The 23,698-nt window shown below is 42.0% G+C and overlaps 2 protein-coding genes across 3 annotated transcripts in view; both read right to left on the bottom strand.

The window, feature by feature from the left end:
• The window catches only part of insc (INSC spindle orientation adaptor protein), a 60,429-nt gene extending 50,208 nt beyond the window's left edge, over positions 1-10,221 (bottom strand). The window contains exon 1 of the mRNA XM_078256558.1: positions 9,834-10,221. The gene's annotated coding sequence lies outside the window, so the exon portion shown is untranslated. The remainder of the gene's footprint in view (positions 1-9,833) is intronic.
• A 6,748-nt stretch (positions 10,222-16,969) lies between these two features.
• Positions 16,970-23,063, bottom strand: LOC144521483 (calcitonin gene-related peptide 1). 2 transcript variants are annotated; one of them, XM_078256030.1, is made up of 5 exons: positions 22,930-23,063; positions 21,720-21,811; positions 20,479-20,613; positions 18,425-18,609; positions 16,970-18,043 (listed from the first exon to the last, which is right to left on the bottom strand). In XM_078256030.1, exons 2-4 carry the CDS (start codon positions 21,803-21,805, stop codon positions 18,450-18,452), a joined length of 381 nt encoding a protein of 126 aa, XP_078112156.1. In that variant the 5' UTR covers positions 21,806-21,811; positions 22,930-23,063; the 3' UTR covers positions 16,970-18,043; positions 18,425-18,449. The 2 variants fall into 2 exon arrangements, with proteins under 2 accessions (XP_078112156.1, XP_078112155.1); XM_078256029.1 differs by lacking the exons at positions 16,970-18,043; positions 18,425-18,609 and adding an exon at positions 18,872-19,613.
• Positions 23,064-23,698: the final 635 nt, after the last annotated feature.

The following is a 23,698-nucleotide window of genomic DNA, read 5'->3' as shown; positions in this document are numbered from 1 at the left end:
GGAGTCACACTGACATAATTGAAGACAGGCTTACAGCGTGGTCAGGTAAAAGTAGGGTATATGACCATAATCAGTCAGAGCAACTTGACACATGTTGCTAACAAAGTACTATGTCATCACCCTGCAGCACTCCACAATTTACACACAGTGGGCCTCAAGTGCGTTTTGGGCTAGTTTATACACAGACAGATTCTGTCTAGTCTCGTAAAACTTCCTTTTATACTTTTTTTACTACGTTTTAGTGCAACGGCATTAAAAATAAAAGAGACCTAACTGACAACATCAAGTGGGACTGAAAGTCTGAAAGATCATTCAGTTACAACCCAGTGTGGTGTTCAAAATAACAGGAATGATGGGTGTTGTCATGTATGACTTAACCTCAACCACACCCGCCTCATCGAATACGATTGGCTGAGATGCAGTCCGTGGCAAAGAAGAGGGGAAAACCCAATCAGAGTCGAGTAGCGGATAGCTCCAAGCAACAAAAGTAGAAACCACTTTTCTTCTATGAAACATCAGCTGAGTCACCTCGGAGCCAAAAACCATGAACAAACACTGAGGTTAAGTAGAACTGATGAAGCCCCCTTGATGAGTGCAAAAACATGTGAAAAGGGGAGGGGGATATTGACACTAGTCAGATATTTTTGTTGAATGAGTTGTTTTTATGTATTTTGACGTAAGATATGTTAACATATCTTCCAGGGTATTTTAGTTTCTTTGTTTTCTCAGGTCCTTTTTTTATTTTAGCTAAACTTATTTATTTTAACACCTCTGATAGTCATTTGGGATTTAATACTCAGCAATAAAGAACTTGCAAGTAAGCACGTAGCATATAGCATGTAGGGCCCATGCGCCGACAGCGGCGAAGGCCCTATTGAAACTGAAGGAATTCTTCCTTTCCTTTCCTTTCTTCCAGCAAATTAATTGTCTTTTTGAGGGGCTTAACATACTCAAAAACTCACCAAAATTGGCGGTCACATCAATCCTGGTGAAAATGTATGTATTTTAAAGGTTTTGGGGAATAGGCGCACAAAAATGGCTCGCTAGCGCCCCATACAAAGTAAAACAAAAAACCTAAACCCAACAGCAAGTCCGCCATTTTTAATTGAAAGTTCGAAATTACTGTGATTTTGGCCATTTCCACATGTCGTACTTTAACAAACTCCTTCTAGAGATTTCATCCGATCAACTTCAAATTTGGTCTGTGCCATCTTAAGACGTTAAAGATGAAAAGTTATTAAAAGAAAAACTTTTCGTCATAGGGCACGGCCGTGGCGGGGTGGCCATTTTGTCTGTTTCGCCATCGAAACAGGAAGTGCGTGTAACTTGAGTGTACATTGTCCAGTTGGCTCGAAACTTTTCAGGATTCATAAGAGTCCAACCCTGAGGACATATAAAGGCCGATATTTACTCAAAGTCATAGCGCCCCCTAGTGGCAACAGGAAGTAGGCCTAAAAGTCAAGGTGCTATACTTTAACGAACTCCTCCTAGAGATTTCATCAGATCAACTTCAAATTCAGTCTGTGTCATCTAAAGACCTTAACGATGAAAAGTTATTAAAAGAAAAACTTTTCGTCCAACAGTGTGGCCGTGGCGGCCATTTTGAGCATTTATCGATGAACGAAGAAGTTGTTGTAACTTTAGTGTACATTGTCTAATTTGGCCGAAATGTCTCACGATTGACAAGGGTCCAGGTCTGAGGACATTTATAGGCCAAAATTTACTTTTGGTCATAGCGCCCCCCGCTGGCAACAAGAAATCAGCCTTATATGACAAATATCATTTGAGTTCCTTCTTCATTGTTGATGGTTTGGCCCACCCTCTATGCTTAAACCACACCTCCTTCCATAACTTGTGAACCATTTAAGGTAGAGTCTTGTGTGAGGTATCATTGAACTCAGCAGAGAGTTCCTTATTCTGTGGGTGGCTGTGGCTCAGTGGTCCCATGTCGAAGTGTCCTTGGGCAAGACACTGAACCCCGAGTTTCCCCCGATGCTGTGCATCGGAGTGTAAATGTGTGTGAATGTTTATCTGATGAGCAGGTGGCACCTTGTACGGCAGCCTCGGCCACAGTGTATGAATGTGTGTGAATGGTGGATGGTTCCTGTACTATGTTAAAGCGCTTTGAGTAGTCGTTAAGACTAGAAAAGCGCTATATAAATACAGTCCATTTACATTTACATTTACATTCATTGGTGATGGTTTGGCCCGCCCCCTATGCTTAAGCCACGCCCCATTTCATAACTGGTGACCCATTTAAGGTAGAGTCTTATGTGAGGTATCAATGAACTCAGCAGAGACTTCCTTTTTTATTGGTAAAGGTTTGCCCCGACCCCTATGCTTTGGCCACGTCCCCTTTCACAGCTAATGAACTGTATGATGTAGAGTCTTGTGTGAGGTATCGTTGAACTCAGCAGGGAGTTCCCTTTTCATTAGTGACGATTTGCAGTGTCTGAGTGCCGCGCAAATGCACGGTCGCAAGGAGCGGCATCTGCCAGTAACCCCAACGCGCACAGAGGCGCCAGGACCCGTCCAACGCTGCTTGCAGCTTTAATTGTTTCTGTTTCTGTATTTATTGTTTATTCGTGTTAATGTTCAATATGTTTGTTTATGTATGCACCAAACACCAAGGCAAATTCCACATGTAACTTACTGTGGCAATAAACACTTTTCTGATTCTGATTCTGATTCATAGTAGGTCCAATGCTTTTTCCAGCATTGCTTTGAATAATGTGGCTGAAAGTTTTAAAGTAAGTGATAAATTCTTAGGAAATCAGCTTCCAGGTTGGACTTCAGGCATGTGGCCAAAGTAATCCTTTGAAGCAGATTCCCGACAGCAGCAGGAGTTCTCAACCCTCAGCATTATTGCCTGATTTTCTCCTGTCAATCATGCGGAGAATGACGTCACTGGCATTTATGTCACGCAGCTCCTTCAGTTAGATGGAGTGCCTTGGAAATGGCATTGGCCCAGTTACGGCCCATCTTTACATGTCAGCCAGACCAGGCCACTACTTAAACATAGAAGTCAACCACGATCCATATGCACAATTTATAGCCAGTTGTCTGTCTATCCATCTCCGCCCACAGGCACCTACGATGTAAATTCATGACCTCATAGCCAACAGCTGTATCATAAATACACTTTGAACAGATACAAGGTTTAGACACCACATTTGGGCCTATGAGTGACTTGATATTAGGGGCTACACACAAAATGGCTGAGAAAAAGAGAGCAGAGAGGGAGGGACTGAGGACGTAATAGCAGCAATTCCTTGAGAGTCAACTCTACAGCTGTTTGACATTTGGAGGTGGGAGTAAATTAGGTGGGCTGGGCCCGTGTGTGTGTGGGTTTAGGGGAGAAGGGAAGAGTAAGAATCAGGGGTGGAGGATAGGTCCACTGCCCAGATCTAAGCCGAGGAACACAGGCACCACTTTAGGGCAGGGTGGAATTTTTCAAGGCGTTTTCCTCCAACTGTTATTCCATAACTGCACTAAAGGCACATGCAGGGAAAATGGGACACACATGGGGTCAATGTGATAGGTAAATATCAGCTGCAAAAATCGCAAGGTATGCAGGAAAAGCTCCATATGTGCCCACACATGGCACTTCAAAAGGCCATTTCATTGCTATTTTTTCCCACTTTGGGCACAAAAAGTAAACACATGTGAGACTTTTCTGGGTAATTAGATCTAGAAAACAGTCTGCCATATTTCATTTGAGATATACAGAATATTCTCAGAAATAAATACTTGAAAAGTGAGGTATGCATCGTTTGAAAGATGTAACACCTACTCGGACAGAATTATTGCTGTCATTGAACCATGGTCTTACGAACCATTTGAGTTTGATTGAGTTTCTTTCAGTTAAATCTTGAAAAAAACAATTGAGTGAAAAATAAAGGAAAGTAATGTGCAGCGAGAGGCAAAAACCAAAAGGGGTCTATTTACAATGTCAAGAAGATGTCAATTTTGATAATCAAGTAATGGTTCTAGCCATTTTCAAGAAAAAATGCCAAATATTCTCGATTCAGCTTTTAAACATGAGGATTTGCTGCTTTTTTCCTATTTGATTTCTTTGTAAATCACATCTATGGATTTTGAACTTCTGGTCGGACAAAACAAGCAATTGGAAGATGTCACCATGGAAACGTTGCAAATGTGCATTATTTCTCTATGTTTTGACTACTACATTTCTTAGACTAAAAAAAATCTATTTATCGAGAAAACAATCGGCAAATGAATCAGTAACAAAAATCATCATGCGTTGCAGCTATGATTATTATAAAACAGGTTAAGTTATTTTTGTAACCAAAAAATATTCCACAAGTTAAGCCCATATATCTGATTGACAGTTCTCGACATCATAATGATATCATTCCAGAAAAGTCTGCTAAAATTATAGCATTTTGATATCATATTTCCAAACGCCTCCTGTGAGCTGCTATTGCTGCTATGAAGCAGTAAGAGCCAGTAGTAGTGAGGATACGGGGGTTACCCAAACAGAAAATGACACCACTAGAGAGAGAGTAACTCCTCAAGACTCCCTAAGGTGCTCTCAACAGCATCAAGACTTATTCACAAGGAGGAGGAAGTGGTGACCTTTCTATCCTCTGTAAATCATAAGCAAACAAAAGTGCAGATATTCTCATAATCTCCCCAATGAACAATAAAAAGGGCCACAGAGCAAATACAGTAAATACAATCACAGATGAACAGACTGAAGCCCAGCAATGACCTCCCTGCAATTAGCAGATGGAGATGGGAAGAAAAGAAGACAGCAAAGAAAAAGAGGTCAATGCAAGAGAAGCTCCAAGCTGACGCTCTAATTCAACCAGTCGGATATTGATTTATCTCCCAGCCTTGGGCCCCAGAGTGGCTGCCATATTGGGCCCCCCTACGCAAAAATTTATACCTGCACTCTCTTAATTGAGTCCCCACTTTGAAGAGAGAGCCTCCACTGAGTCATGAGCGCTATCGCAGTGATGTGTCAACAGTCACCGGAGTCAAACATTTACACGCAACGCATGTGCGTCTTCCACATTTTGTGATGTAAGAAACATGAAAGTGGAGCTTTCTCATTCTCGCTTCATGCTGTGGTCCAACATTATTTAAAAAGTATGTCATTGAAGAAGGGTTGGGTTCCAGCCTGTTCTCCATACTTACCACAACAGTTTGCTGATTCATTTGTGGTAAATATTTATTATCATAATATTTCATTTCTTGAATGAATGTTTCAATCAACAGCAGGAGGTTTTGTGGACACAACTTTCTTTGACCATAGTTGTTTGGAAGACATAAAAACTGCCTCTTTGATTAATGTTGGAGACAGGCAGCTGGCTCCATGCGGAGGAAGATGTTGTCTGTACTACTCATGAGGTCAAAGGTCAGCAACTCAAAGGTAGCAGCCCGAGCCACTGTTGTTGTAACCATGCAAGTGTAGAAATGACCTACATTTGTCACAGAAGTACTAGCTTGTATCTTTTCTTAATAGCTCTGAAGTGCTGAAGAAACTTGCACAGCAGTGTCTTAAAATGGCACCAATAGTCAGAGGCTGCAAACTGTTAACCTGACGAGCCAGATGGTTTGTTAACACAGAACCATGTGAGAAGCCGTCATTGAAAACTGTTTGTGAAAGGGCAGGCACTCTCAAAAAAATACCTGGCAGGTGAACCATCTGTCTATTTGAACAAATAGTTGCTGCTGTCACACACACCTAAACCACGCCCGAAACTGCCAGTAGCTCCTCACTGGACGCTGATACATTTACACGAACTGCCGTGAGACCGGGTTGGATAGGTGCGGTAAGCAGTTCGTTCAGACACAAACACATTACTGGCGGCTGGAGCCTGAAAAGATGGATTTTTTTTTTTCGGGATATGTGATTGTGCGATTCTCGCGTGATATAGTGATATGCCATGCAAGGAAAGCATGTATTTACTATGTAGAAATCATGTTTTGAGCCTGGTGATTGTTTTATAACAAGGGTTAAGCGTGATTTATGCTTCTGCGTTTAATCAACGCCGTGGCTACATATGTAGGTACGTGGAGATACCGACCCTACGCCAGACCCTACGCCAGACCCTACGCTAGACCTAACCATAGCCTGACGTGCACCTTTCAAAAAATGTAACTACACGTCGCCATGACGTACGTTGCTTGGCTGTGGCTTGATAGCGTTGCACTTGCCCATACTCATTTCCGGTTTCTCCTTCTTCATAAACAACATTGAATCAAGGAGAGGATTAACTTTTCCTGCTACAGATTTCTCATCACGGTCAGAAAGCACAGGGGAGACACTTTGTTTCTCCCACTATGCCTCTAGAGTTGGTACACGCTTCCGAAGCGAATCCCTGTCACTCTCTCACTCGCTCTACCACACACTCCCCTGCATACACACATGCCGGCTCTGCTATGCTAGAACGACGCAGACACCAGCGCCCAAGTATAAACTTCAAGCCACTTACGTAGGCTACGCCGTAAGCTCTGCGTGGAGCCCCCGCAGAAGCATAAATCCCGCTTTAGTATGAGAGAGAAATGAGAGAGAGAGAGACAGGATCTCCCACTGGCTGCTTTTATTCAGATGTGGCTGAGTATCTGTCAGTATTCAACCATCATTGCATCGTCTTATGCATCAACATTACATCAAGTTCATGCATTTAAAAAATCATTCAAGTGAATTGGAAAACTGACTGCGTTTATGTGATGCTTTCATATCAAAGCACCTCTCATTCACACACACCTATCGTAGGTGCCATGTGGGAACAACTAGGGTTCATTGTCTTGCTCAAGGGCACTTCAACACGTGGACAGGAGGAAGGGAAATAAAACCACCAACCTGCTCTACTGCAGCTCCATAACCACAGCCTCCCCTACCTTTATGACACAAACCAGGACAACACCTTGGAGGTTTACAGCTGTCAGATCGAAGCAAATGTCCTCAAAATTACAAGGCCACTTTTTTTGACCAACATTTAGGCTACCAACTAAGTACCCTAGGTCACACTTCTATAATGGTATATGGTATGTAGTTATATACTGTAGTTGTGTCTAATTATAGATAATAAATTATATATTTCCATTTGTTTAACAATACTGTATTATAGGTACATTTTGAAATACAGGCAAAAGGTTAAAAGAAAAGAAGTGTAAAGCTGTTGTTTTCCTTGGGTATGTGGATCGAAACCATCGGAGGACAGGCAGAGCTGTGTGAGAAATAGCTTGTGGGGAACACCAGACTCGTGGGAGGAGGAACAAAATGATCTGACTATAACAAGGCCACACAGAGACAAAGAAATGGGATAATAAAATAGCAATAGACAAAAAAAGAAACTACCTCATCCAGATGAAAGGCGCTACTAATGGAAAATGACGGACAGCTCCCAGTGTGGGATCTAAGTCTTGATCGTGAATCAACTTGTTACCTATTATTATAGGAGCAACTATACGGGTTTGAAAGAAATGTTCATGTTGAGCATAAAACCAGTTTAGTGTGAGCACGCTAGTTTGAATACGCAATGCTTTGGCACTGGCTCTTCAAAAAGCAGACTTGTGTGGAGCCAAGAGCCGCTTTATGTTTCCAACTTTAGCTGTGGTCGCAAAGTTCGGTCACACCCTCAGTGATACTGTAGTCTCTAGGCGCTCTCTTAATGTCTCAGACAATGACCGTGGGGGTGAGACTAAGGAGAAGTGGGGAAAAAATTACAACGGAAACCCTGAGATTCTCCGCCCATGGAGAGAAAACCTAATTAAACAGTGTGACAGCACAGTGACGGCCACACCTGCACGTGCGGTTCATGTTAACCACGCTACACCCTCCTCAGCTGTTCACCAGGCGGCCAGAGGAGAATGCACGGCAGAGAGGAACTGTGCTTCTGCATTTATCCCTAACCAGTCTTGTATGATTAGATAGAAGTACAAAACAGACGTTTACGGGAAGTGGCTGTCGTAGCTTAGCTTCGCTGATGCTAAATTAGCCGTTCAAACCAGTTTGGAGCATGGAGCTCTTTTTCTGTATAACTTATGCTAAGCTATCATTTGCTGTAAAAGCAGCAATCACATTGTCTCGCAAAGGATATTTTCATACCAAAAGGGCACCAGTTACATTGTAAAACTTGTGTGACGCAATCAGTCACCAGATGCAAGACTCACTAATGTGTCAGACTAAAGAAAGGCCAAATACTAAGAACAGAGCAAGACACTGAAGGTGTTTCAGCTACTTCTTGATGTATTTTTGTGTTTTTGGCAACTTCAACGTCCCACCTGTCCTCAGAGGACCAAACACAACATTCATTCTTCCTTAAAGACTCAAAAATGCCCAGCTCTGTGTGTTTTTGTTTGTCATATATTTATATAGTGACAACACGACTTACATGGTTACAGAAATATTTCTGGTGCTGGCAACATATTTGCTGTTCAGTTCATGTTACTATTCAGAGCCCTTGCACTTTTTTCCACTCATGCATTTACACTGAGCACACAGGTGATGGCAGTTAAAGTTGAGTGAGTAAGGTTTCACTAGGCAATTGATGGGTAGAAAAGAAGGGAAATACACACAGAGAGAGTTCATATTGAGAAGCATAATGACACACCTCTCTTGTAATTTATAATTCTCTCTCTCTCTTTCTCTCTCTCTCTCTCTCTCTCGCCCTTTCTCTCTCTCATTTCTTTACGACCACATCACATGCACACACAGAAGCCAGTAGTGAAGACATGTGGTAGCTGCGTCCTCATCATGACCGTCAGCCTCACTGTAATCTTTGCTGTTTTCCAGTCTCAGCATCCACCACTCCCACACAAACCAGATCAGTCTACCATGGCGTTCAGCTCCAGCATGACTCGTAACAAAAACATAAAATACTTTCCAATTGAGAACACTGAGCAGTAACCGTGGACCGTTCATATTTATCTTGATAGCATCCATTGGCAAGTGCAAGTGAAACGCAATGTATGTGTGATCTAAAATGTAAATGTTTAGCATACATAGTCAGGTGTAAAAATCAGTCAGTAGGGTTGGGCGATTGAACGAATATAATTTGTCGATCGCTTGGTATGTTGGGCTGACGCTTGGAAAATGATGTCCCAAAATGTACCTCTAATCTGATCATTTTTGCCTGTAAATATAATGCATTACCTTTTCAATTATATTACTCTTAACACACTATTACATTTTAGATTTTGGTATAGAGTTCAGTTGAATCACTTATGATTTGGCGCTTTCATGTTTCATGTTCATGTTTTTGTGTGCTTCATCTGACTTTTTGGCAAGGATGATATTGTAAAATAGAAAAATCAAAAGCTTTTTGAATTTTATAGCTCCAGAGTCTCCAGAGGGGTTCACATAACCTTTATGTTCTGTGAGAATCTGGGCGTCCAGATGATCAATACTGCCACCCTTTTAAATCAGAATCTTTTAAGTTAGAATGCTACTAACATCTTTAGAAAAGGTTTAAGGTTTCTGTGATTTAAAAAAAAAGCAGACTTGGATGTTGGTCAAAAACACTTTTATGAGAAAAAGGGCTTTGCCATCAGTTAAGTTACCACCCATTTAAATGCGGGAGTTTGAAATCTCTGAAAGCACCTTGCATAAATAAATGCATTGCCAATTGGAAAGTCTCTTGTAATGTCAATCAAGTGGGCAACTGCATTGCTGTTTAAGATATTTGGAGTTTTCTATTTAAATCAGGTGCTACATGCTGCACAGGTCATGCTTATTAAGTTATCTTTATTATCTACGTTTTCTGAAAATGTAAATAAAAACGGCTTTAAAGTTTCTCTCAGCATCATTTCAACATTCTCACAAGTTGAGATTAGACTGAAGTGGTTACCAAACTTACCCCCGTCAGCGACTGAAAGGTTAAGTGTTCCCAGGAGGGTTCATAGTTACAGAGGTTCTTGTCTTCTTCACTGCAAAACGTCTGTCTCTGTCCTCGCTTTCACTCACTCTAACTTTGTCTTGCTCTGTCTCCCGTCTTGGAGCCCAGCTGGGCCAACCACCACCAAAGCCTGCTGGAGTGGGACTGCTCAGAGACTAAACGTGACTAGCCTTAAAGGTTTTTCTTGGGGAGAAAAAGCCCAATCCCACTGTCAGTCAAGCAGCGGAGCATAGTTTCAGCTGGGCCGCCATCCAAACAGACATGAAACTATTCTATTTCGGTCTGCCATATGAGCAGTGGTGCTGCTCAGAGGAGGGGGGGAAAGATTCTGTGGTTGGCCATGTAATTGCAGAGTGACCAGTTATGGCGAGATGTAATTGCAGACCTCATCAGATGGAGAAACTGCCAAGAAGACAAGGTAAAGGACTTTTAAATAAGACTTAAGAAACAACACAGACCACATAAATAAATGAGGAGCTAGGTTCCAGATGTGGCAGTAAAGGGAGGGAGGGGAGAAAAAGAAACAGAGGGAGGGACAGAAAAGAGGGGGAGATGAAGGAACTGAAATAGCAGCAGAATGAAATCCCATTTCTGACACGGTGAAAGGGTGTTTACCTTCCCAGCAACAGTCGCACAAACGGAAAGGGGGATTGGGGAAGGTGAGAGGATGTTGGGCCGATGTTATGTTGTTTCTGGACCTTTACCATGAGTGCTCCTGGGTGTCTGATTTCACGTCGGCCTTGGAAATGACTGCCTTATGGAAAAATTGGGATCTTTAAAAATGAGGAAGGAAAATGAAAATATAAACGGCAGTCGGCTGGTTCCCATTATGAGCAAGAAGACTCAGCTGGTCCGGGTTGCTGCAGTTAATATTGCGATGTATTCTTTAGTGAATAATTATCATGTGATTATGTGAAGGGGGCGGCTCCACACACACTCCCATGTGCACATAAGGACCTGTTACACTATATAGAGTCAAGAAATATTAGCTTTAGCTTAAATCCGAATGTAAACAGCTAATTTCCTCCCAAATGTTACCTCATTTCCTGGCAAATGCAACAGGGGAGTGCTCATTCAACCACATTTAGAGGCACATTGCTATGTGTGAAGGCAATTCTTAGCGAGACACCATTCTTTACAGGTCTGTTTTAACATTTTGGGAAAATCGCTTATACGCTTTGTTACCAGGAGTTAGATGAGACCATTGATGCCAGTCTCAAGTCTGTACGTTAAATGTTGAGCTAGAGCCATAAAGATGGGTTAGCTTAGCATAAGGCTGGAAGCAGGGGAAAAGGTTTTTAAAAAATGGCTACCAGCACCTCTAAAGCTCACTAATGAAGACGTTGAGGCTGTTCTCATGAACCATTCCTACATATAGCTTTGGAAAGTAATACACTGTAATTTGTATGTATTCCACCTATTTATTACTGTACGCACTACAATTACTGCCGCTTTATAAGAGCGTTAATATGTGGGAGAAGGTCGGGGTGGATTGATGAGTCATAAAACAAAGGGAGCTTTCAAGCGGGGGAGCGGAGGAAGATATCCTACGAACCCGTTCATGAGAATGCATTGACTTGGGCTTCCAGTTTTTATTGCTAAGCTAAGCTAACCACCTGCTGGCTCTAGCAGCATATTTAGTGTAACATTATACACATGAGAGAGGTATCAGTCTTTTTAACTCTCAGCTAGAAAGCTAATAAGCGCACAGAGAGCTAAAGGGAAATTGGACATTAAACAGACTTTGTACTTGGGAGCTGGCAGGGTAATGTCTGTTTACTGTCCGGTCCAACTGATTCGGACATTTGCGTTCTCACATACAGCTCCTCCGAGTAATGTCTAGATAAGTTCAGGGTTGCAGTGCATGTGTGAAAATGGGCTATCATGACTCAAGCTCTATTTTTCCCAAAATGTCGAACCATTCCTTTAAAACATTAAAAAGAAGCATTTACCAAAGCCTCTGGTTTTGAAATTGGTTTGTGGTGTAGGTTTCTGGGAACTGGACTTGCTTCTCTCTGGAGAAGGGGGGGGTCTTGCTTCTCGGTTTCTCTTATACGAACCATCTAATTTCCAACTGGAAGGGCCCCATTCAAAGCAGCTGTGTGCCATTAGGACTGCTGTACTATATTGGCATAGTGGGATTGTTAGATACTGCTGAGAAAGAAGCTTACAACCAAACCGACCCACGAATCAGCCCTCACCCTCCGTCCCCCTCAATTATCAGAATATAGAGAGGGGGGGGGTTTATTTTTCCCTCCTCAGTCATGCAGGAAAAGTTTCCATGTGGATTCTAGCATGACTGCAGAGAGACAGACAGACAGACAGACAGATAGTGTCAGAGAGAGAGCATGAGTGGAAAGACTGTAAAACAACTGACAGTTGAGGGTTTTAAAGCTTCAGGGGTATTAGAGCACAAATCCCTTTTTTTGTTTATACTCCGATCGCATAAGGTCGCATGTGTTTCATACATCTCCTCTCATCTGGTAATTAATAAGTCATCCAGTCGAATAGTTGGCTTTATAACCAATCATTTATTGCTGAAGTGTTTATAGCATGGACATGGAATGTCTGGTGTTGATGGTTTCTCACATATTCTTTGTATTACATCTGAACTATGAGATGTGTAAGCCTACAAAAACCTTGCAGTGCTGGAATGTAAATATGTACTTTACTCAAGTACCGTACTTAAGTAAATTCGGGGTACTTGTACTTTACTTGAATATTTCCATTTTATGTAACTTTATACTTCTACCCCACTACATGTCAGGTGGATATTTTGTTCTTTTTACTCCACTACATTTATCTGACAGCTTTATAGATGACAGTGTTTCATCCCCTTCCTGTCCAGTGAAAACCATGTATCTCCAGACGTGTTTATGTTGAATTTTTGTGATAAACTGAAGGATAAAGTGTTCCTTTATGTGTTGAAAAAATTCTCCTACTTTTTAAGCTAAATAAAGTCTTTAAAAAGCCTCTTGGATCAGCTGGAAAATGCATCATCACAAAGCTGACAGAGCTGTTTTTCTGACTCCATGAAAAGCTGACTTTTAAGAGATACGTGGTTCTCCCAGGACATATTGGGAAATCCCAGGATAATACTTACATAGTTTTTAACTGAAATAAGGTTTTAAATGCATGACTTGTAGTGGAGTGTTTTCACAGTGTGGTATTAGTACTTTTACTGAAGTAAAAGGATCTGAATACTTCTTCCACCACTGGTTCCTAGTGTGCTTGGGTGTGATGCACACTGTGACAAATGTCCTGTTTTTGCTCCGGTGCACACTTGGCATTCATCCGTGCAACCAAATAGGATCCACTGTATCCTGTTTTTCAATTTCACCCTTATTGAATGAGCTCATTATCCCCTCAATTTCCAAACTTACATATTACCGTATTTGTCATCCAAAAACTGAAGGGCCTTTATTTATCCTCCTTTTTTTAGCTCTCTGTGATTCTTCTGGAAACACTGCACCTTAAATAAATACAGGGAATGTTATTGCTGGCAAAACAATGACCTAAAACTGTAATTATGTATTTGCATGATATTTATCTGCTCTAGTTTGTGCAATTACCATGATCTATGTGAAATTAATGTTTTATTTCCTGTTGCAGGTCTTTCTAAATACATCAAGATTCATGTTTTATTTTTTACTAATGATGTTCACCTTTTCTTTAGTTTCTTTTGTGGGTTTCTTGTAACCTTTACTCAGTGGTCCCTGTAGTAGTAAACATAATTTAACTCAGTAAGTAAACCACACAAGCGCTGCCCAGTACAACCAGTCCTCTACTAGTCTCGCTTTGCCAGACCTTCCTCCACAGCGCTGCAAAGGAGGGTCTGGCTAGTCCACATAGCATTCTAGAGAAACTTGCTCTGGTTTATTGGGATTTTTTTTAAACCAATCACAATTGTCCTGGGCGGCGCTAAGCTCCGCACAGAGCAACGACGCCTCTGCTCGGGAAGGAACTTGTTTTGGTGGAACATGTGTATGTTCAAAAGTTGTTTTAGTCGTGCAACAGAAAACTCAGATTGGACAGATAGTCTAGCTAGCTGTCTGGATTTACCCTGCAGAGATCTGAGGAGCAGTTAATCATAGTCCTCATAAATCGACCGGCGTTTAAAATGCCAACACCAAGAAAGCGGAAGGTAACGGACATCCGGCCGAAATGAACAATCCCGGAAATCAAACGTTGTGTATATAGACCAGTCCTGTACTGATGAGGGTTGGAGATGACGGCACCTCATTGCACCTTTTAAAAGAAAAGAGAAAAAGGAACATTTTCCACGTCTGGATTCTCACAGGTGGTCCAGAATTTGAGCTGACAACCTTTTTTTTTTGGCTCCTACAGTATGAGGTATTATGTGTCTCAGCAGCAGCAAAGAGACAGTATTTGTGTGTCACCAAAGACAATTTACCATTCCTCATGAATTAAAACCCATCAAAAGCACACACCCTCGTTATGCAGCACTGCTTGGTGACTTCCATTCATGATCCACCTGCAGGAGCGTTCAAAAGGTCATTGTTTTACGCCTCATTGCTGTCCAGACAGCCTGGAACAATGACGCTGTTCAAACATCATCAAATGTAGAAACCTTAAAGGACAATTCCGGCGCAAAATGAACCTAGGGGTTAATAACATATGTGTACTGAGTCGACCGTTCTCTAGGATATGTTTTCATGCTAATCGAATGTGTCTCTAGCTTGAAACAAGCTAGCGCAAACCGGTGATTAGCTTATAACGCTAGCCTTCAGGGCTAGTTACGAGTAAATCACTATTTCTACACCACTAACAAGGCTCAAAATAGCACCACACTTAAACGGTAGCATAATGAGGGTCCCTACATGTAAACCAAAGCATCGAGAACTTTGTAAGTGTACAGACAGTTTATTAAAAAGATAGTTCATGAAGAATGTACCGTTCACTATACAGGCAGGCGCCATCTTGGGAAAACAGTCATGACCAGTCGAACAACGAACGCCCTGCAACCAGTAACCAGTAACTAGAGTTTAGATTCTCGGCCCGGGCCGTTATTTTCCGCCACTATTCCCGGGCCGTGCCGGGCCCTTGATCAAGCATTTGTGTTTTTTTTAATCATTACTTTATTAGCCTAATTGGGTGGGGAGAAAGCTATGCCATAATCAGAAATATTATCTATATAGGCTATATTTAGGCCAAAGTAAGAAATGTGTCCAAAAAGTTACACAAGTTGGACTATAGTTACAAAATGCAACACGTGTCATGCGCGGAGTCTCCTCCTCTCGCACACATCACACCAGGGCTGCTGGGCTGTATGGTGTAGCTTAAGTGCAAGATGGAGCTTGAGGATGTAAAGAAAAAAAGAAAAACAGGAGAATTAATTATTTGAGCAAGTTTGGAGGAAAGTTGGAGGTATGGAACCATTTTAAACAAGTTGTGGGCAGTGACAACATATGTGTCGGCTTTGTCGAATGGATTAGGTTCGCTGCTCGCCTATGACAGCAAATAAAACGGGGACTTGGATGATGAACAGACACATGAAGCAGACTTGACGTGGCAGAAAAGATAATAGTCAGCTTTCAACGTCCTCTTTTGTTACTTCTCCAAGCATGAGGGCGAAGCAAGACCTCACAGAGAAATGCGTTGAGTTCAAACAACTCTGAATTGTAGTTGAGAACGTCAGTTATAACGGCCCACGTATTAAAAAAGTGTTGGGTTGAAATCGGGCTCGTACTCATAATTCCAGTTAATGTGTCAGGCCGGGCTGGTCTCGGACACAACGTACACAGGCTCGGGTTGGGTCGGGCTTGATTTTTTTGGGCCAGATCTAAGCTCTACCAGTAACATAGCTCAAGCAGGGCGTTCGTGGTTCGACTGGTCATGACTGTTTTTCCAAGATGGCGCCTGTGGTGCTATTTTGCAATGGGGTAAGCCAGCCTCTACAAAGCGTACCTCCTATGGCGCCATTTTGATGCTACCTAGCTCTCACCCACTGTTAGCATTCCATTGACTGCCATTCATTTTGACAGCGAATAACTTTACATCTGAAGCGTTTAAAGACTCTATTTGTCCGTTGTTTATTTCTAAAGAAACACGACAATGTATAAAAGGCTCCATTACCTTGTATTGTTTAATTACTAATGTTAACTAGCATTTTAGTTAGTAGTAATTAGCCTGTGCCTATGTTATCTCCTTACATATACCTACGCTCTCCGTCTCTGCAAGATTCGGAATGATTGAGATTTCTCTTGGCACAGCTACCAGAAGACTTACAACTTTCAGACAGGTTGCTCACGGCACATCTACGTCGGCAAGCTCAGTTTGCAGCTGCACAGTAACGCTCAGCCCTCACCGCAAAAGTGCTTCTAATTACCTTCACTGGTCTCCATCGAAAACAACGGCGTCACTTTGTCCATTTCTTTAACTGTCTATGCTATTTTGCGCCGGAATTGTCCTTTAAGGAATCATCATCTTATGTTGTCTCTTCTGTCCTTGTCATTTCCCCCTTTTTTTGTTTTGTTTTTTTAGATTCAGTTCTTTCTCCTTTTAGTTTATCATTTGTGCAAATAAACAAAATATACAGACCACCTGTTGACCAACAGTTTACATTTATAACCAGTGGAGACTTTTTTAAATGCTTTTGTGATTTGAGTCGGACCTGTGACACTCTGCAGAGCGCCACTGAAACTTTAGTCTAGATTATTATGTTGCCACCTATTGGAGTGCTGCTGTAAAAAACAAGAGAACCCAAAAAAGTTCAGTCACCCTGCATGTGATCAAATCTTCATGAACTAGTCTGTCAGCTAGTATAAATGCAGTACATAAAGGCAGCTTAAACAATGTATTGTGCTGTAAGCTGTCTCTGAAATGTTGTGTTCTGTCTGCACTGATGCCGAAAAAGAAAATCCCTAGTAGAATATTTGTAAAACAAAGATTCAGCTTCTGATGAATAATTATTGTAAGTGGCTGAATACACTGCTTCTGATTGAAAGTGAGTTGTGTGCATTTACCTCCACTGGAGCTAAAGAAGAACAAGTCTGACTGCAGGTTTGGCTGCCTTTTATTAAGCAATTACCCATGCAGATTTTTTTTCTTGTATCATCACGTATCTCAACATATCCATGCCGCTTTGGTGTCAGAAAATATTCCCACTGAAACTGATGTGTTTACACCTGCAGACTGTCGCTGCATACACAGTGACCCAAACAGTGTATGAATGTGGATGTGGTTTCCAATATTTTTGCCAAATTATAGATGTGTGCTACACATTTTCAGGATGTGAGTCTGTACAGGGAAATCTTGTCAAATTTTAAACCAATACATTACATATGGTTCACTAATGCCATGTGATTTAACATTAATCATTTATGGACATCATGAATCAATAGTCCAGCAATTTATGTACAAATATAAGCTTCTCATTATAGAATCATTCAACCTCTTTCTACACCTAAATGCTTAAAAACCTTTAAAGAACAACACAAGTACCCCAAACCTGAGTGTATCTAAAATACATTTTAATCTTGCTGAAATCTGTTTTCACAATATCGTTTACAATATTAATCTGTCTTCGTTCTCTTCCTCCTCGCTCGGGTCTTCTTTATCGTCTCGAAACAGAACTGTACAATCATGTTTGTGTAAATTGTTCTACATCAAGGCACAAGACAACAGCCGTTGGGGGGGGGGGGGCCTTGGGTAGGCTGATCTTTAATGGCGTCCCTCTGGCACACAGAAAAACAGGGTACCCTTGGGTGGAAAGGGAATTATGGAGAATGTAAGGGTATGGCTCTCAAATGGGAAGAGGGCATAGAAGAAATGTGCTCTAACGAGGTGAAAGGAGGGGAAAAGAAGGTCATAACCACTGCAGCTTTCATTTTATTTTCCAATGATACTCATGTATAAAAAAGATAAACCATTAGGATGTTTTTTTCTTCAGGAGTTCATTTGTTCATGTACATAAACTAAAGTGCTTTTTTTTTTCTTCTTTTTTTCTCTTATTTGCCAAAAGCAAAAGGTTTCACTAACAGGATGGAAATGGGGACGAGAAGTCCTGTGGCGTCTTTTTCTATTTCCCGTAGGAACGCGAGGGAGTGGATAAAGGGCCAGTTCAGTGTTTATTTTCTGCGTGATTTTGTTTTTGTGGATTTTTGTTCACAGGTTGTTGTTTTTTTCTGATGTTTTTCTGGTATCAACCTCTGAAAGAAATAAAGAAAGAAAGAAAGACACTTAATGTAAAGCTTTTCGAAGGACAATACTGACTGCTGTTCATCATTATTCCATTTACTAATCATTACATGATGAACCAGAAATTATTTAAATCCAATTGTGATCAAATAAATGATTTTGTGAAAAAGTCAAGTTAAATGTGAATAATTCTGCATTCATTTTTCTCTGCTAAATCCTTCAATTGCAATTTTTGTCACTTTTTTTAAATAGCAGATGGAGAAAGATTCATTTTTTTATGATACTCTTCATGATCATTCAATCAAGTGGTGGATTATGAAAGCAATGAAGAAAACGGTAGAAATCACATTTAAAGAACAAAAACAGAAGAGGAAGAAGAAACTTTTTTTTACCATGTCCCTGAAGGTTTTGGACTGCTCACATCTGGACGCTTCTCCTCCGCCTGCCGAAGGCCTTGGCGCCGACGTTGGTGGGGACGAAGTTGCTGTTGCCCATTCCCCCCGACCGGCTGAGGAAGTCCGCCAGGCGGTGAGTCACGCAGGTGGCCGTGTTGCAGGCTCGCTTCTGTGCTGTAACGCTGCTTCAGGAGAGCAAACCAGAGGTTAACGACTGGAGTGACATTCATCCATACAATACTGACACACAGACCTACACACATCAGTATTTCTGCACACAGTTCATTTTTATCAACATTAACTTTACAGTACAGGAAAAACAGGATGTACATGTTAAAAAAATATGCATCAAGCATGCAAGGTTGAATCGCATATTTTCTATCGTTTTTTCTTACCTTTGAACTCGATGAGAGGTTCACAGATTATGTCAAGGATGCTCTAAAATCTATATTTTTGTCCATATTTGCTAATGTGTTCATGAAGTACCCACTGACTGTTTTTAAAGGACCCCTAAGAATGAAAATGGGCTAAGGCTTCCTGGTAGAAAAATACGTTTATTGAACAAGAAACATGGTGTCGCATGAGTGGATCATTTATTAATGGTTTGATTAAGTGATCTCTCTCAACTCTTCAAATTTCAGTGGCTTTTGAAATGCAATCAAATGACTATCCACGCACAGTACACAGAGATGGATGTCGGAACTGGCTCCTGAATAACATTTATGAAAACTAAGTCTGATTGTCTGAAAATTATAGGGGCACATCATTTTCTGCCAAAAGAAAAGGGGGTTGGGGGGAACAACTAAAAAGGTTGGTTGCAGTTAAAAGTCATATTCTTCTCATGTCAATCGAGCAGGTAAAATCAGCATGCACTTGCCAATCCAAAAAACAATAAGGAAGAAAGTGGGATGAGGAGAGGAAGAAGACAGGGGAGGAGGAAAAGGACAGGAAGATGCAGTAAAGGTAAAAGAGGGGCTGAGGGAGGATGACGAGGGGTTAGATGCTGTCAAACGTCTCGCCGTAGCTTGCATAGCTGTCGCTCTCAGGCGCACTGCGCTTCTTGCCGGGCGTTCCTGCTCCCACGTTCGTGCGAGGGAACGTCTGCAACTTGTGCAGATCCTGAGACAGTTTGCCCAACACACAGGTGCTGAGGTTGGAGCACCGCTTGGTTAGGGGCCTGTCCATGCTGTTGGGGAGGGGACACACAAAAACACATGCAGAGAACAGACTCATAGGCATGGGAAAACATGCAGGTAAGACTTTCTTCATCTCTGTCTTTCTTTTTCCTTCCATTCACACACCGTTTCTCTCACATGCATTTCTTTCTCATGCCTTCGCAGGTATACAAAAGTATCAAAAAAATACACTACCCCCCTATAGCATCATGCTTGTTCCCCACCATTCAAAGAACCTGTCTTCCATCCCCTCATGCGCCAAACCTCCACCCACACCCCAGTCATTCCCCTCCTGTCACATTTTTTACACCCACAGAACAAACAGAAACCAGTCGCTTCCCACTGTCATGCAACTCCACTTAATTGACATCATGCACACTTATTCGTTCCGTTAGGCATACACTGTCCACATGCCCGGCAGGCAGGCTGGAAATAGTAGTCTGTTCAAACAAAGTAAAAATCAAACTCATCCATGCGGGAGCAGGGTCATGACAGAGAGTAGGGGTTTTTGTTTTGTGTATTAACATCTTTTCTTGGAAACAATCAGTTTTTCTCTTTTGGTCAGCTAAGAAGTACATACCTCTACGCCTGATTGAACCCAAGTGGGGCGCTAGAAAATTGTATCTTCAGTGGTGTAAAAGTGGGACCAGAATATGATACGATCCCTAAAAAGATACACAAAGTCCAACATGGTAGCCCAAAAAAGAGCTGTCCCTGTTACCTTTTTAATTTCACCGTTTAACTTTCCATTCAGTCATACTAGTCTAATCTTTCAGCAGCTGTTTCTGCTCAGGGAGGACATTTCAACTGCTTTATAAAAAAAAAAAAAGAAAGGGTTAAAGCAAAGAGGAGTCATCTGTTTTGTCATCTGTGTACCTGTTTCCTTCAGTTGCCTGCTGCTCCAGCTCCTCCGCCGTCATCTGCACAAACTCCTTGACGATGGCGTTGAGTAACCTTCGCGCCTCGTAGTCCGTGAGCGTGACTCGGTCTGACATGGACTCTAAACCCGGTCTACGGCGAAGGGATGAGCAGGGAGGTTTAGGGGTCAGAGGGGTTGGGGGAGGAAAGACATTGAAATTAAGCATTAAATCCTTTGCTAGAATTATCACCTGCAGTTAAAAGGAGGGGTGAGGATGCATGTGGGGTGTTTGGGTGGGGTAGGGCGGTGGTGGAGTGGCTGAATGGATAGGAGGGGTCAGGAGGGGATGAGGGAGGGAGGGGAGGGGTTTGCTGGGACGTCACCAACTCTGGGGGGGGGGGATGACGTCTGAGTTCGAGGGCCCCCGGCCAACGCGGGGAAACAATCTGCGGAAAGTGCCCCATCTGAGAGAGGGGCTGATGTGTAACCGGCTTGAGATTTATTATAAAATCAATAGCTTCATGGGAACAGTGTGGGGAGTGGCTTGAATGGGGCTTCATATAAATATATAGAAATATATAGATCTCGTTTTTCTCCCCTTGAAGTAAATTACACCTTTTTTCCCTGTGTTGTTTTACTTGTGTTGGTTCTTTTCTGATTCCATTATTATCTTTTTAACACTGAGAGTGATTCATGATTTCATGATGGGATTCATCCAATTGGATTAGAGGTATAACAGGATACACAAACTTCAATGATTAGGAAATGGAAAATCTGGGATACATATTTTAAACCTTGTAACTTTCAACTGGAGCCTATATTTTATTCTGCTCATGCAAAGTGACATAAAGTGATCATGAATTAAGATAAACCAGAACATATTTATTTTAGATTTGTGTGCATCAACATTATTACACACTATCTTGGAATGTCTTTTAGTCAATCTGTCCCACATACACATCCTCTTCCATTTCTACATATGTTCTAGCAGTACTGACAATACATTATATTATATGTATTTTTAGAGAAGACAAACTCTACCTGATTCCCTCAGTGAAAAGTATTTACTACATTTTTTTTTTAGGTGTCATTTTTTTTAGGTGTCATTTTTTTTTCTTCCTCTCCTTCCCACTGGTTGTGTGTGATTCTGGCAACTGTGGATTTTAGGTCCGTCTACTTTTTCCACATATTTAAAGTAGCTGTAAAATGCATGTCAGCTGGGAGATGAAGTATAAAATGTGAATGATGAGGGTCTCACCTGGCAGGGGCGGCTTGTGAGCAGTACATCTGGCAAATGACCAGGGCGTAGGCAACAAGGAAAGCAGAGATCTTCAACATAACCATGGTCCCCTACACAACAAGAAAGACACCCCCATCAGCTCCTTGTGCACAAGACTGCTGCCATTAACACTCACACACCGCTAAAATAAGTTTGCAAGTCACCTAAGAATCTACAAAGCAAACATATATCTGGAAAAAAAAACTGCTAGTGCCTGATCCTCTGGTGCTTTGGGAAGAAGTTGCAACAAGAAAAGGGGCTTCCTGTCACTTCCCAGAGAGATGAGCTCAGCTCTACTCACATCTCAGCTTGCCACTACTTAGCTCTGGTCTACTGCTGCACATCCTTGCTTTTACTTCAACACAACACCCCTTCAAAAGTGAGCCACATAACAATCCCCTCTACTCTTCTTCTGCAAAACACACTGTTCCTCCAAAACATTCAGCCAAGAGCACAGGACAGGTAGTTCTCTCATTTTGTACGCTGCAGGTCCCGGTGTGTGACATGCCTGTGGGAGTGTGTGTGTGTGTGTGTGTGTGTGTGTGTGTGTGTGTGTGTGTGTGTGTGTGTGTGTGTGTGTGTGTGTGTGTGTGTGTGTGTGTGTGTGTGTGTGTGTGTGTGTGTGTGTCTGTGTGTGTAAGGGTAGGTGGGGGTCCTAGACTGTGCAATGCATATAGCACTTGCTAGCGTTGGAAGAGGAGGGGTGAAAAGGGAAGGAGGGAGGGGGACTCCAAGCTTGCCAACTCCCTAAGGGACCAGTGCATTAGTGTAATGAGCTGCCAGCACACTCTCTCTCTCTCGCTCTCTCTCTCTCTCTCTCACACACACACACACACACTCAAACCTCGTTCCACCTGTCCATCTCTTCTTTCCTTTTCCTCTTTCACTTGCTGTTCTTCACTTTAGTTCCGTTCTTTCTGTCTTTCTCCCCTTTTCTTCCCATTTCTCTCTCTCTGTCGGTCTTTGGCCTTCAAGTAGCAGACTAGACCCTCACAAAACAGGTGATGGTGGCGATGCTGGTGACCCCAGTGACCACACTCCAATCCCATTACAAACCCAGTCACGTCACCACAGTCTAATGCAGTGAGTCTGTGTCCATATCCCCTCTGATCCATACACAAATGCAAACAGCTTACCAGGTACATTTATAGTTCCAACACATAGCCCAACAATAAAAGTCAACACTTACCTTCAGTGATAATCACCCAGCAAAAAAAATATAAATATATATCACTATGTATCTCTATGGAAAACACAATAAGTTGACTTTCTCTCAACTTGCAGAACAACTCTTGATTCTGTTGCATACAGCGCCAACGCACCAGCCTATATATCCCACCACTTGGATTTGTGCATTGACTGTGTAGGTGTTTAATTATCCGCCGGCATCCAATCACGTCGCTCTGATGCTATGGCGAGCCAATGGGACGCCTCCCCTCAGTCCTGGCTCACAAATAAGGGATATGGCTTTGCGCTGACGTCATTCCTCAGTCAGTAAGTGCTCCATTCACAAAATCCTTCAGTCATTTGGACCATTTGCTATCCCCAATTTGCATTGATGTCATTAATTAAATAGGAGGCAAAGCAAACTGGTGTTCGTGGAGAAGCATCACCAGCAATAAATATTTTAAGAACCTTCCAAAAATGTTACATTGCATGCTATATCTCAAATGCCAAATCGATAACCCCCCCCCCCCCACCTCCAACGCCACCACCACCACCCCATCCAAACTAAGCACTTGCAGGCGGGGCCATCTGCTGGGGAGGGATGTATACTACACAGTGACGCACTCCTGGGCTCTTCATTCATAACACTGTTTGGATAGCACCATCTCCAGCACTACACCCACTGTGCTTCAGCTTATAGACCATCTAACACACAATCTTCTTATGTAATCCTTTGATTTGATTTGATTTGGGCCATTATGATGATTCACCACTCATGGCACTTTACATAT

The sequence above is a fragment of the Sander vitreus genome, chromosome 8 (genome assembly GCF_031162955.1).
Source record: "Sander vitreus isolate 19-12246 chromosome 8, sanVit1, whole genome shotgun sequence".
NCBI classification, from domain to species: Eukaryota; Metazoa; Chordata; class Actinopteri; order Perciformes; family Percidae; genus Sander; species Sander vitreus.
Note: the sequence above shows the minus strand (reverse complement) of the source record. Positions and strands in the feature narration are given on the sequence as shown.

Coding starts and splice junctions, on each gene's coding strand:
- LOC144521483 (XM_078256029.1), bottom strand. CDS start 21,805: ATGGTTATGTTGAAGATCTCTGCTTTCCTTGTTGCCTACGCCCTGGTC. Junction 20,614..21,719: donor TCACAAGCCGCCCCTGCCAG/GTGAGACCCTCA, acceptor CCTTCGCCGTAG/ACCGGGTTTAGAGTCCATGT. Junction 19,614..20,478: donor CAGGCAACTGAAGGAAACAG/GTACACAGATGA, acceptor CCTCCCCAACAG/CATGGACAGGCCCCTAACCA.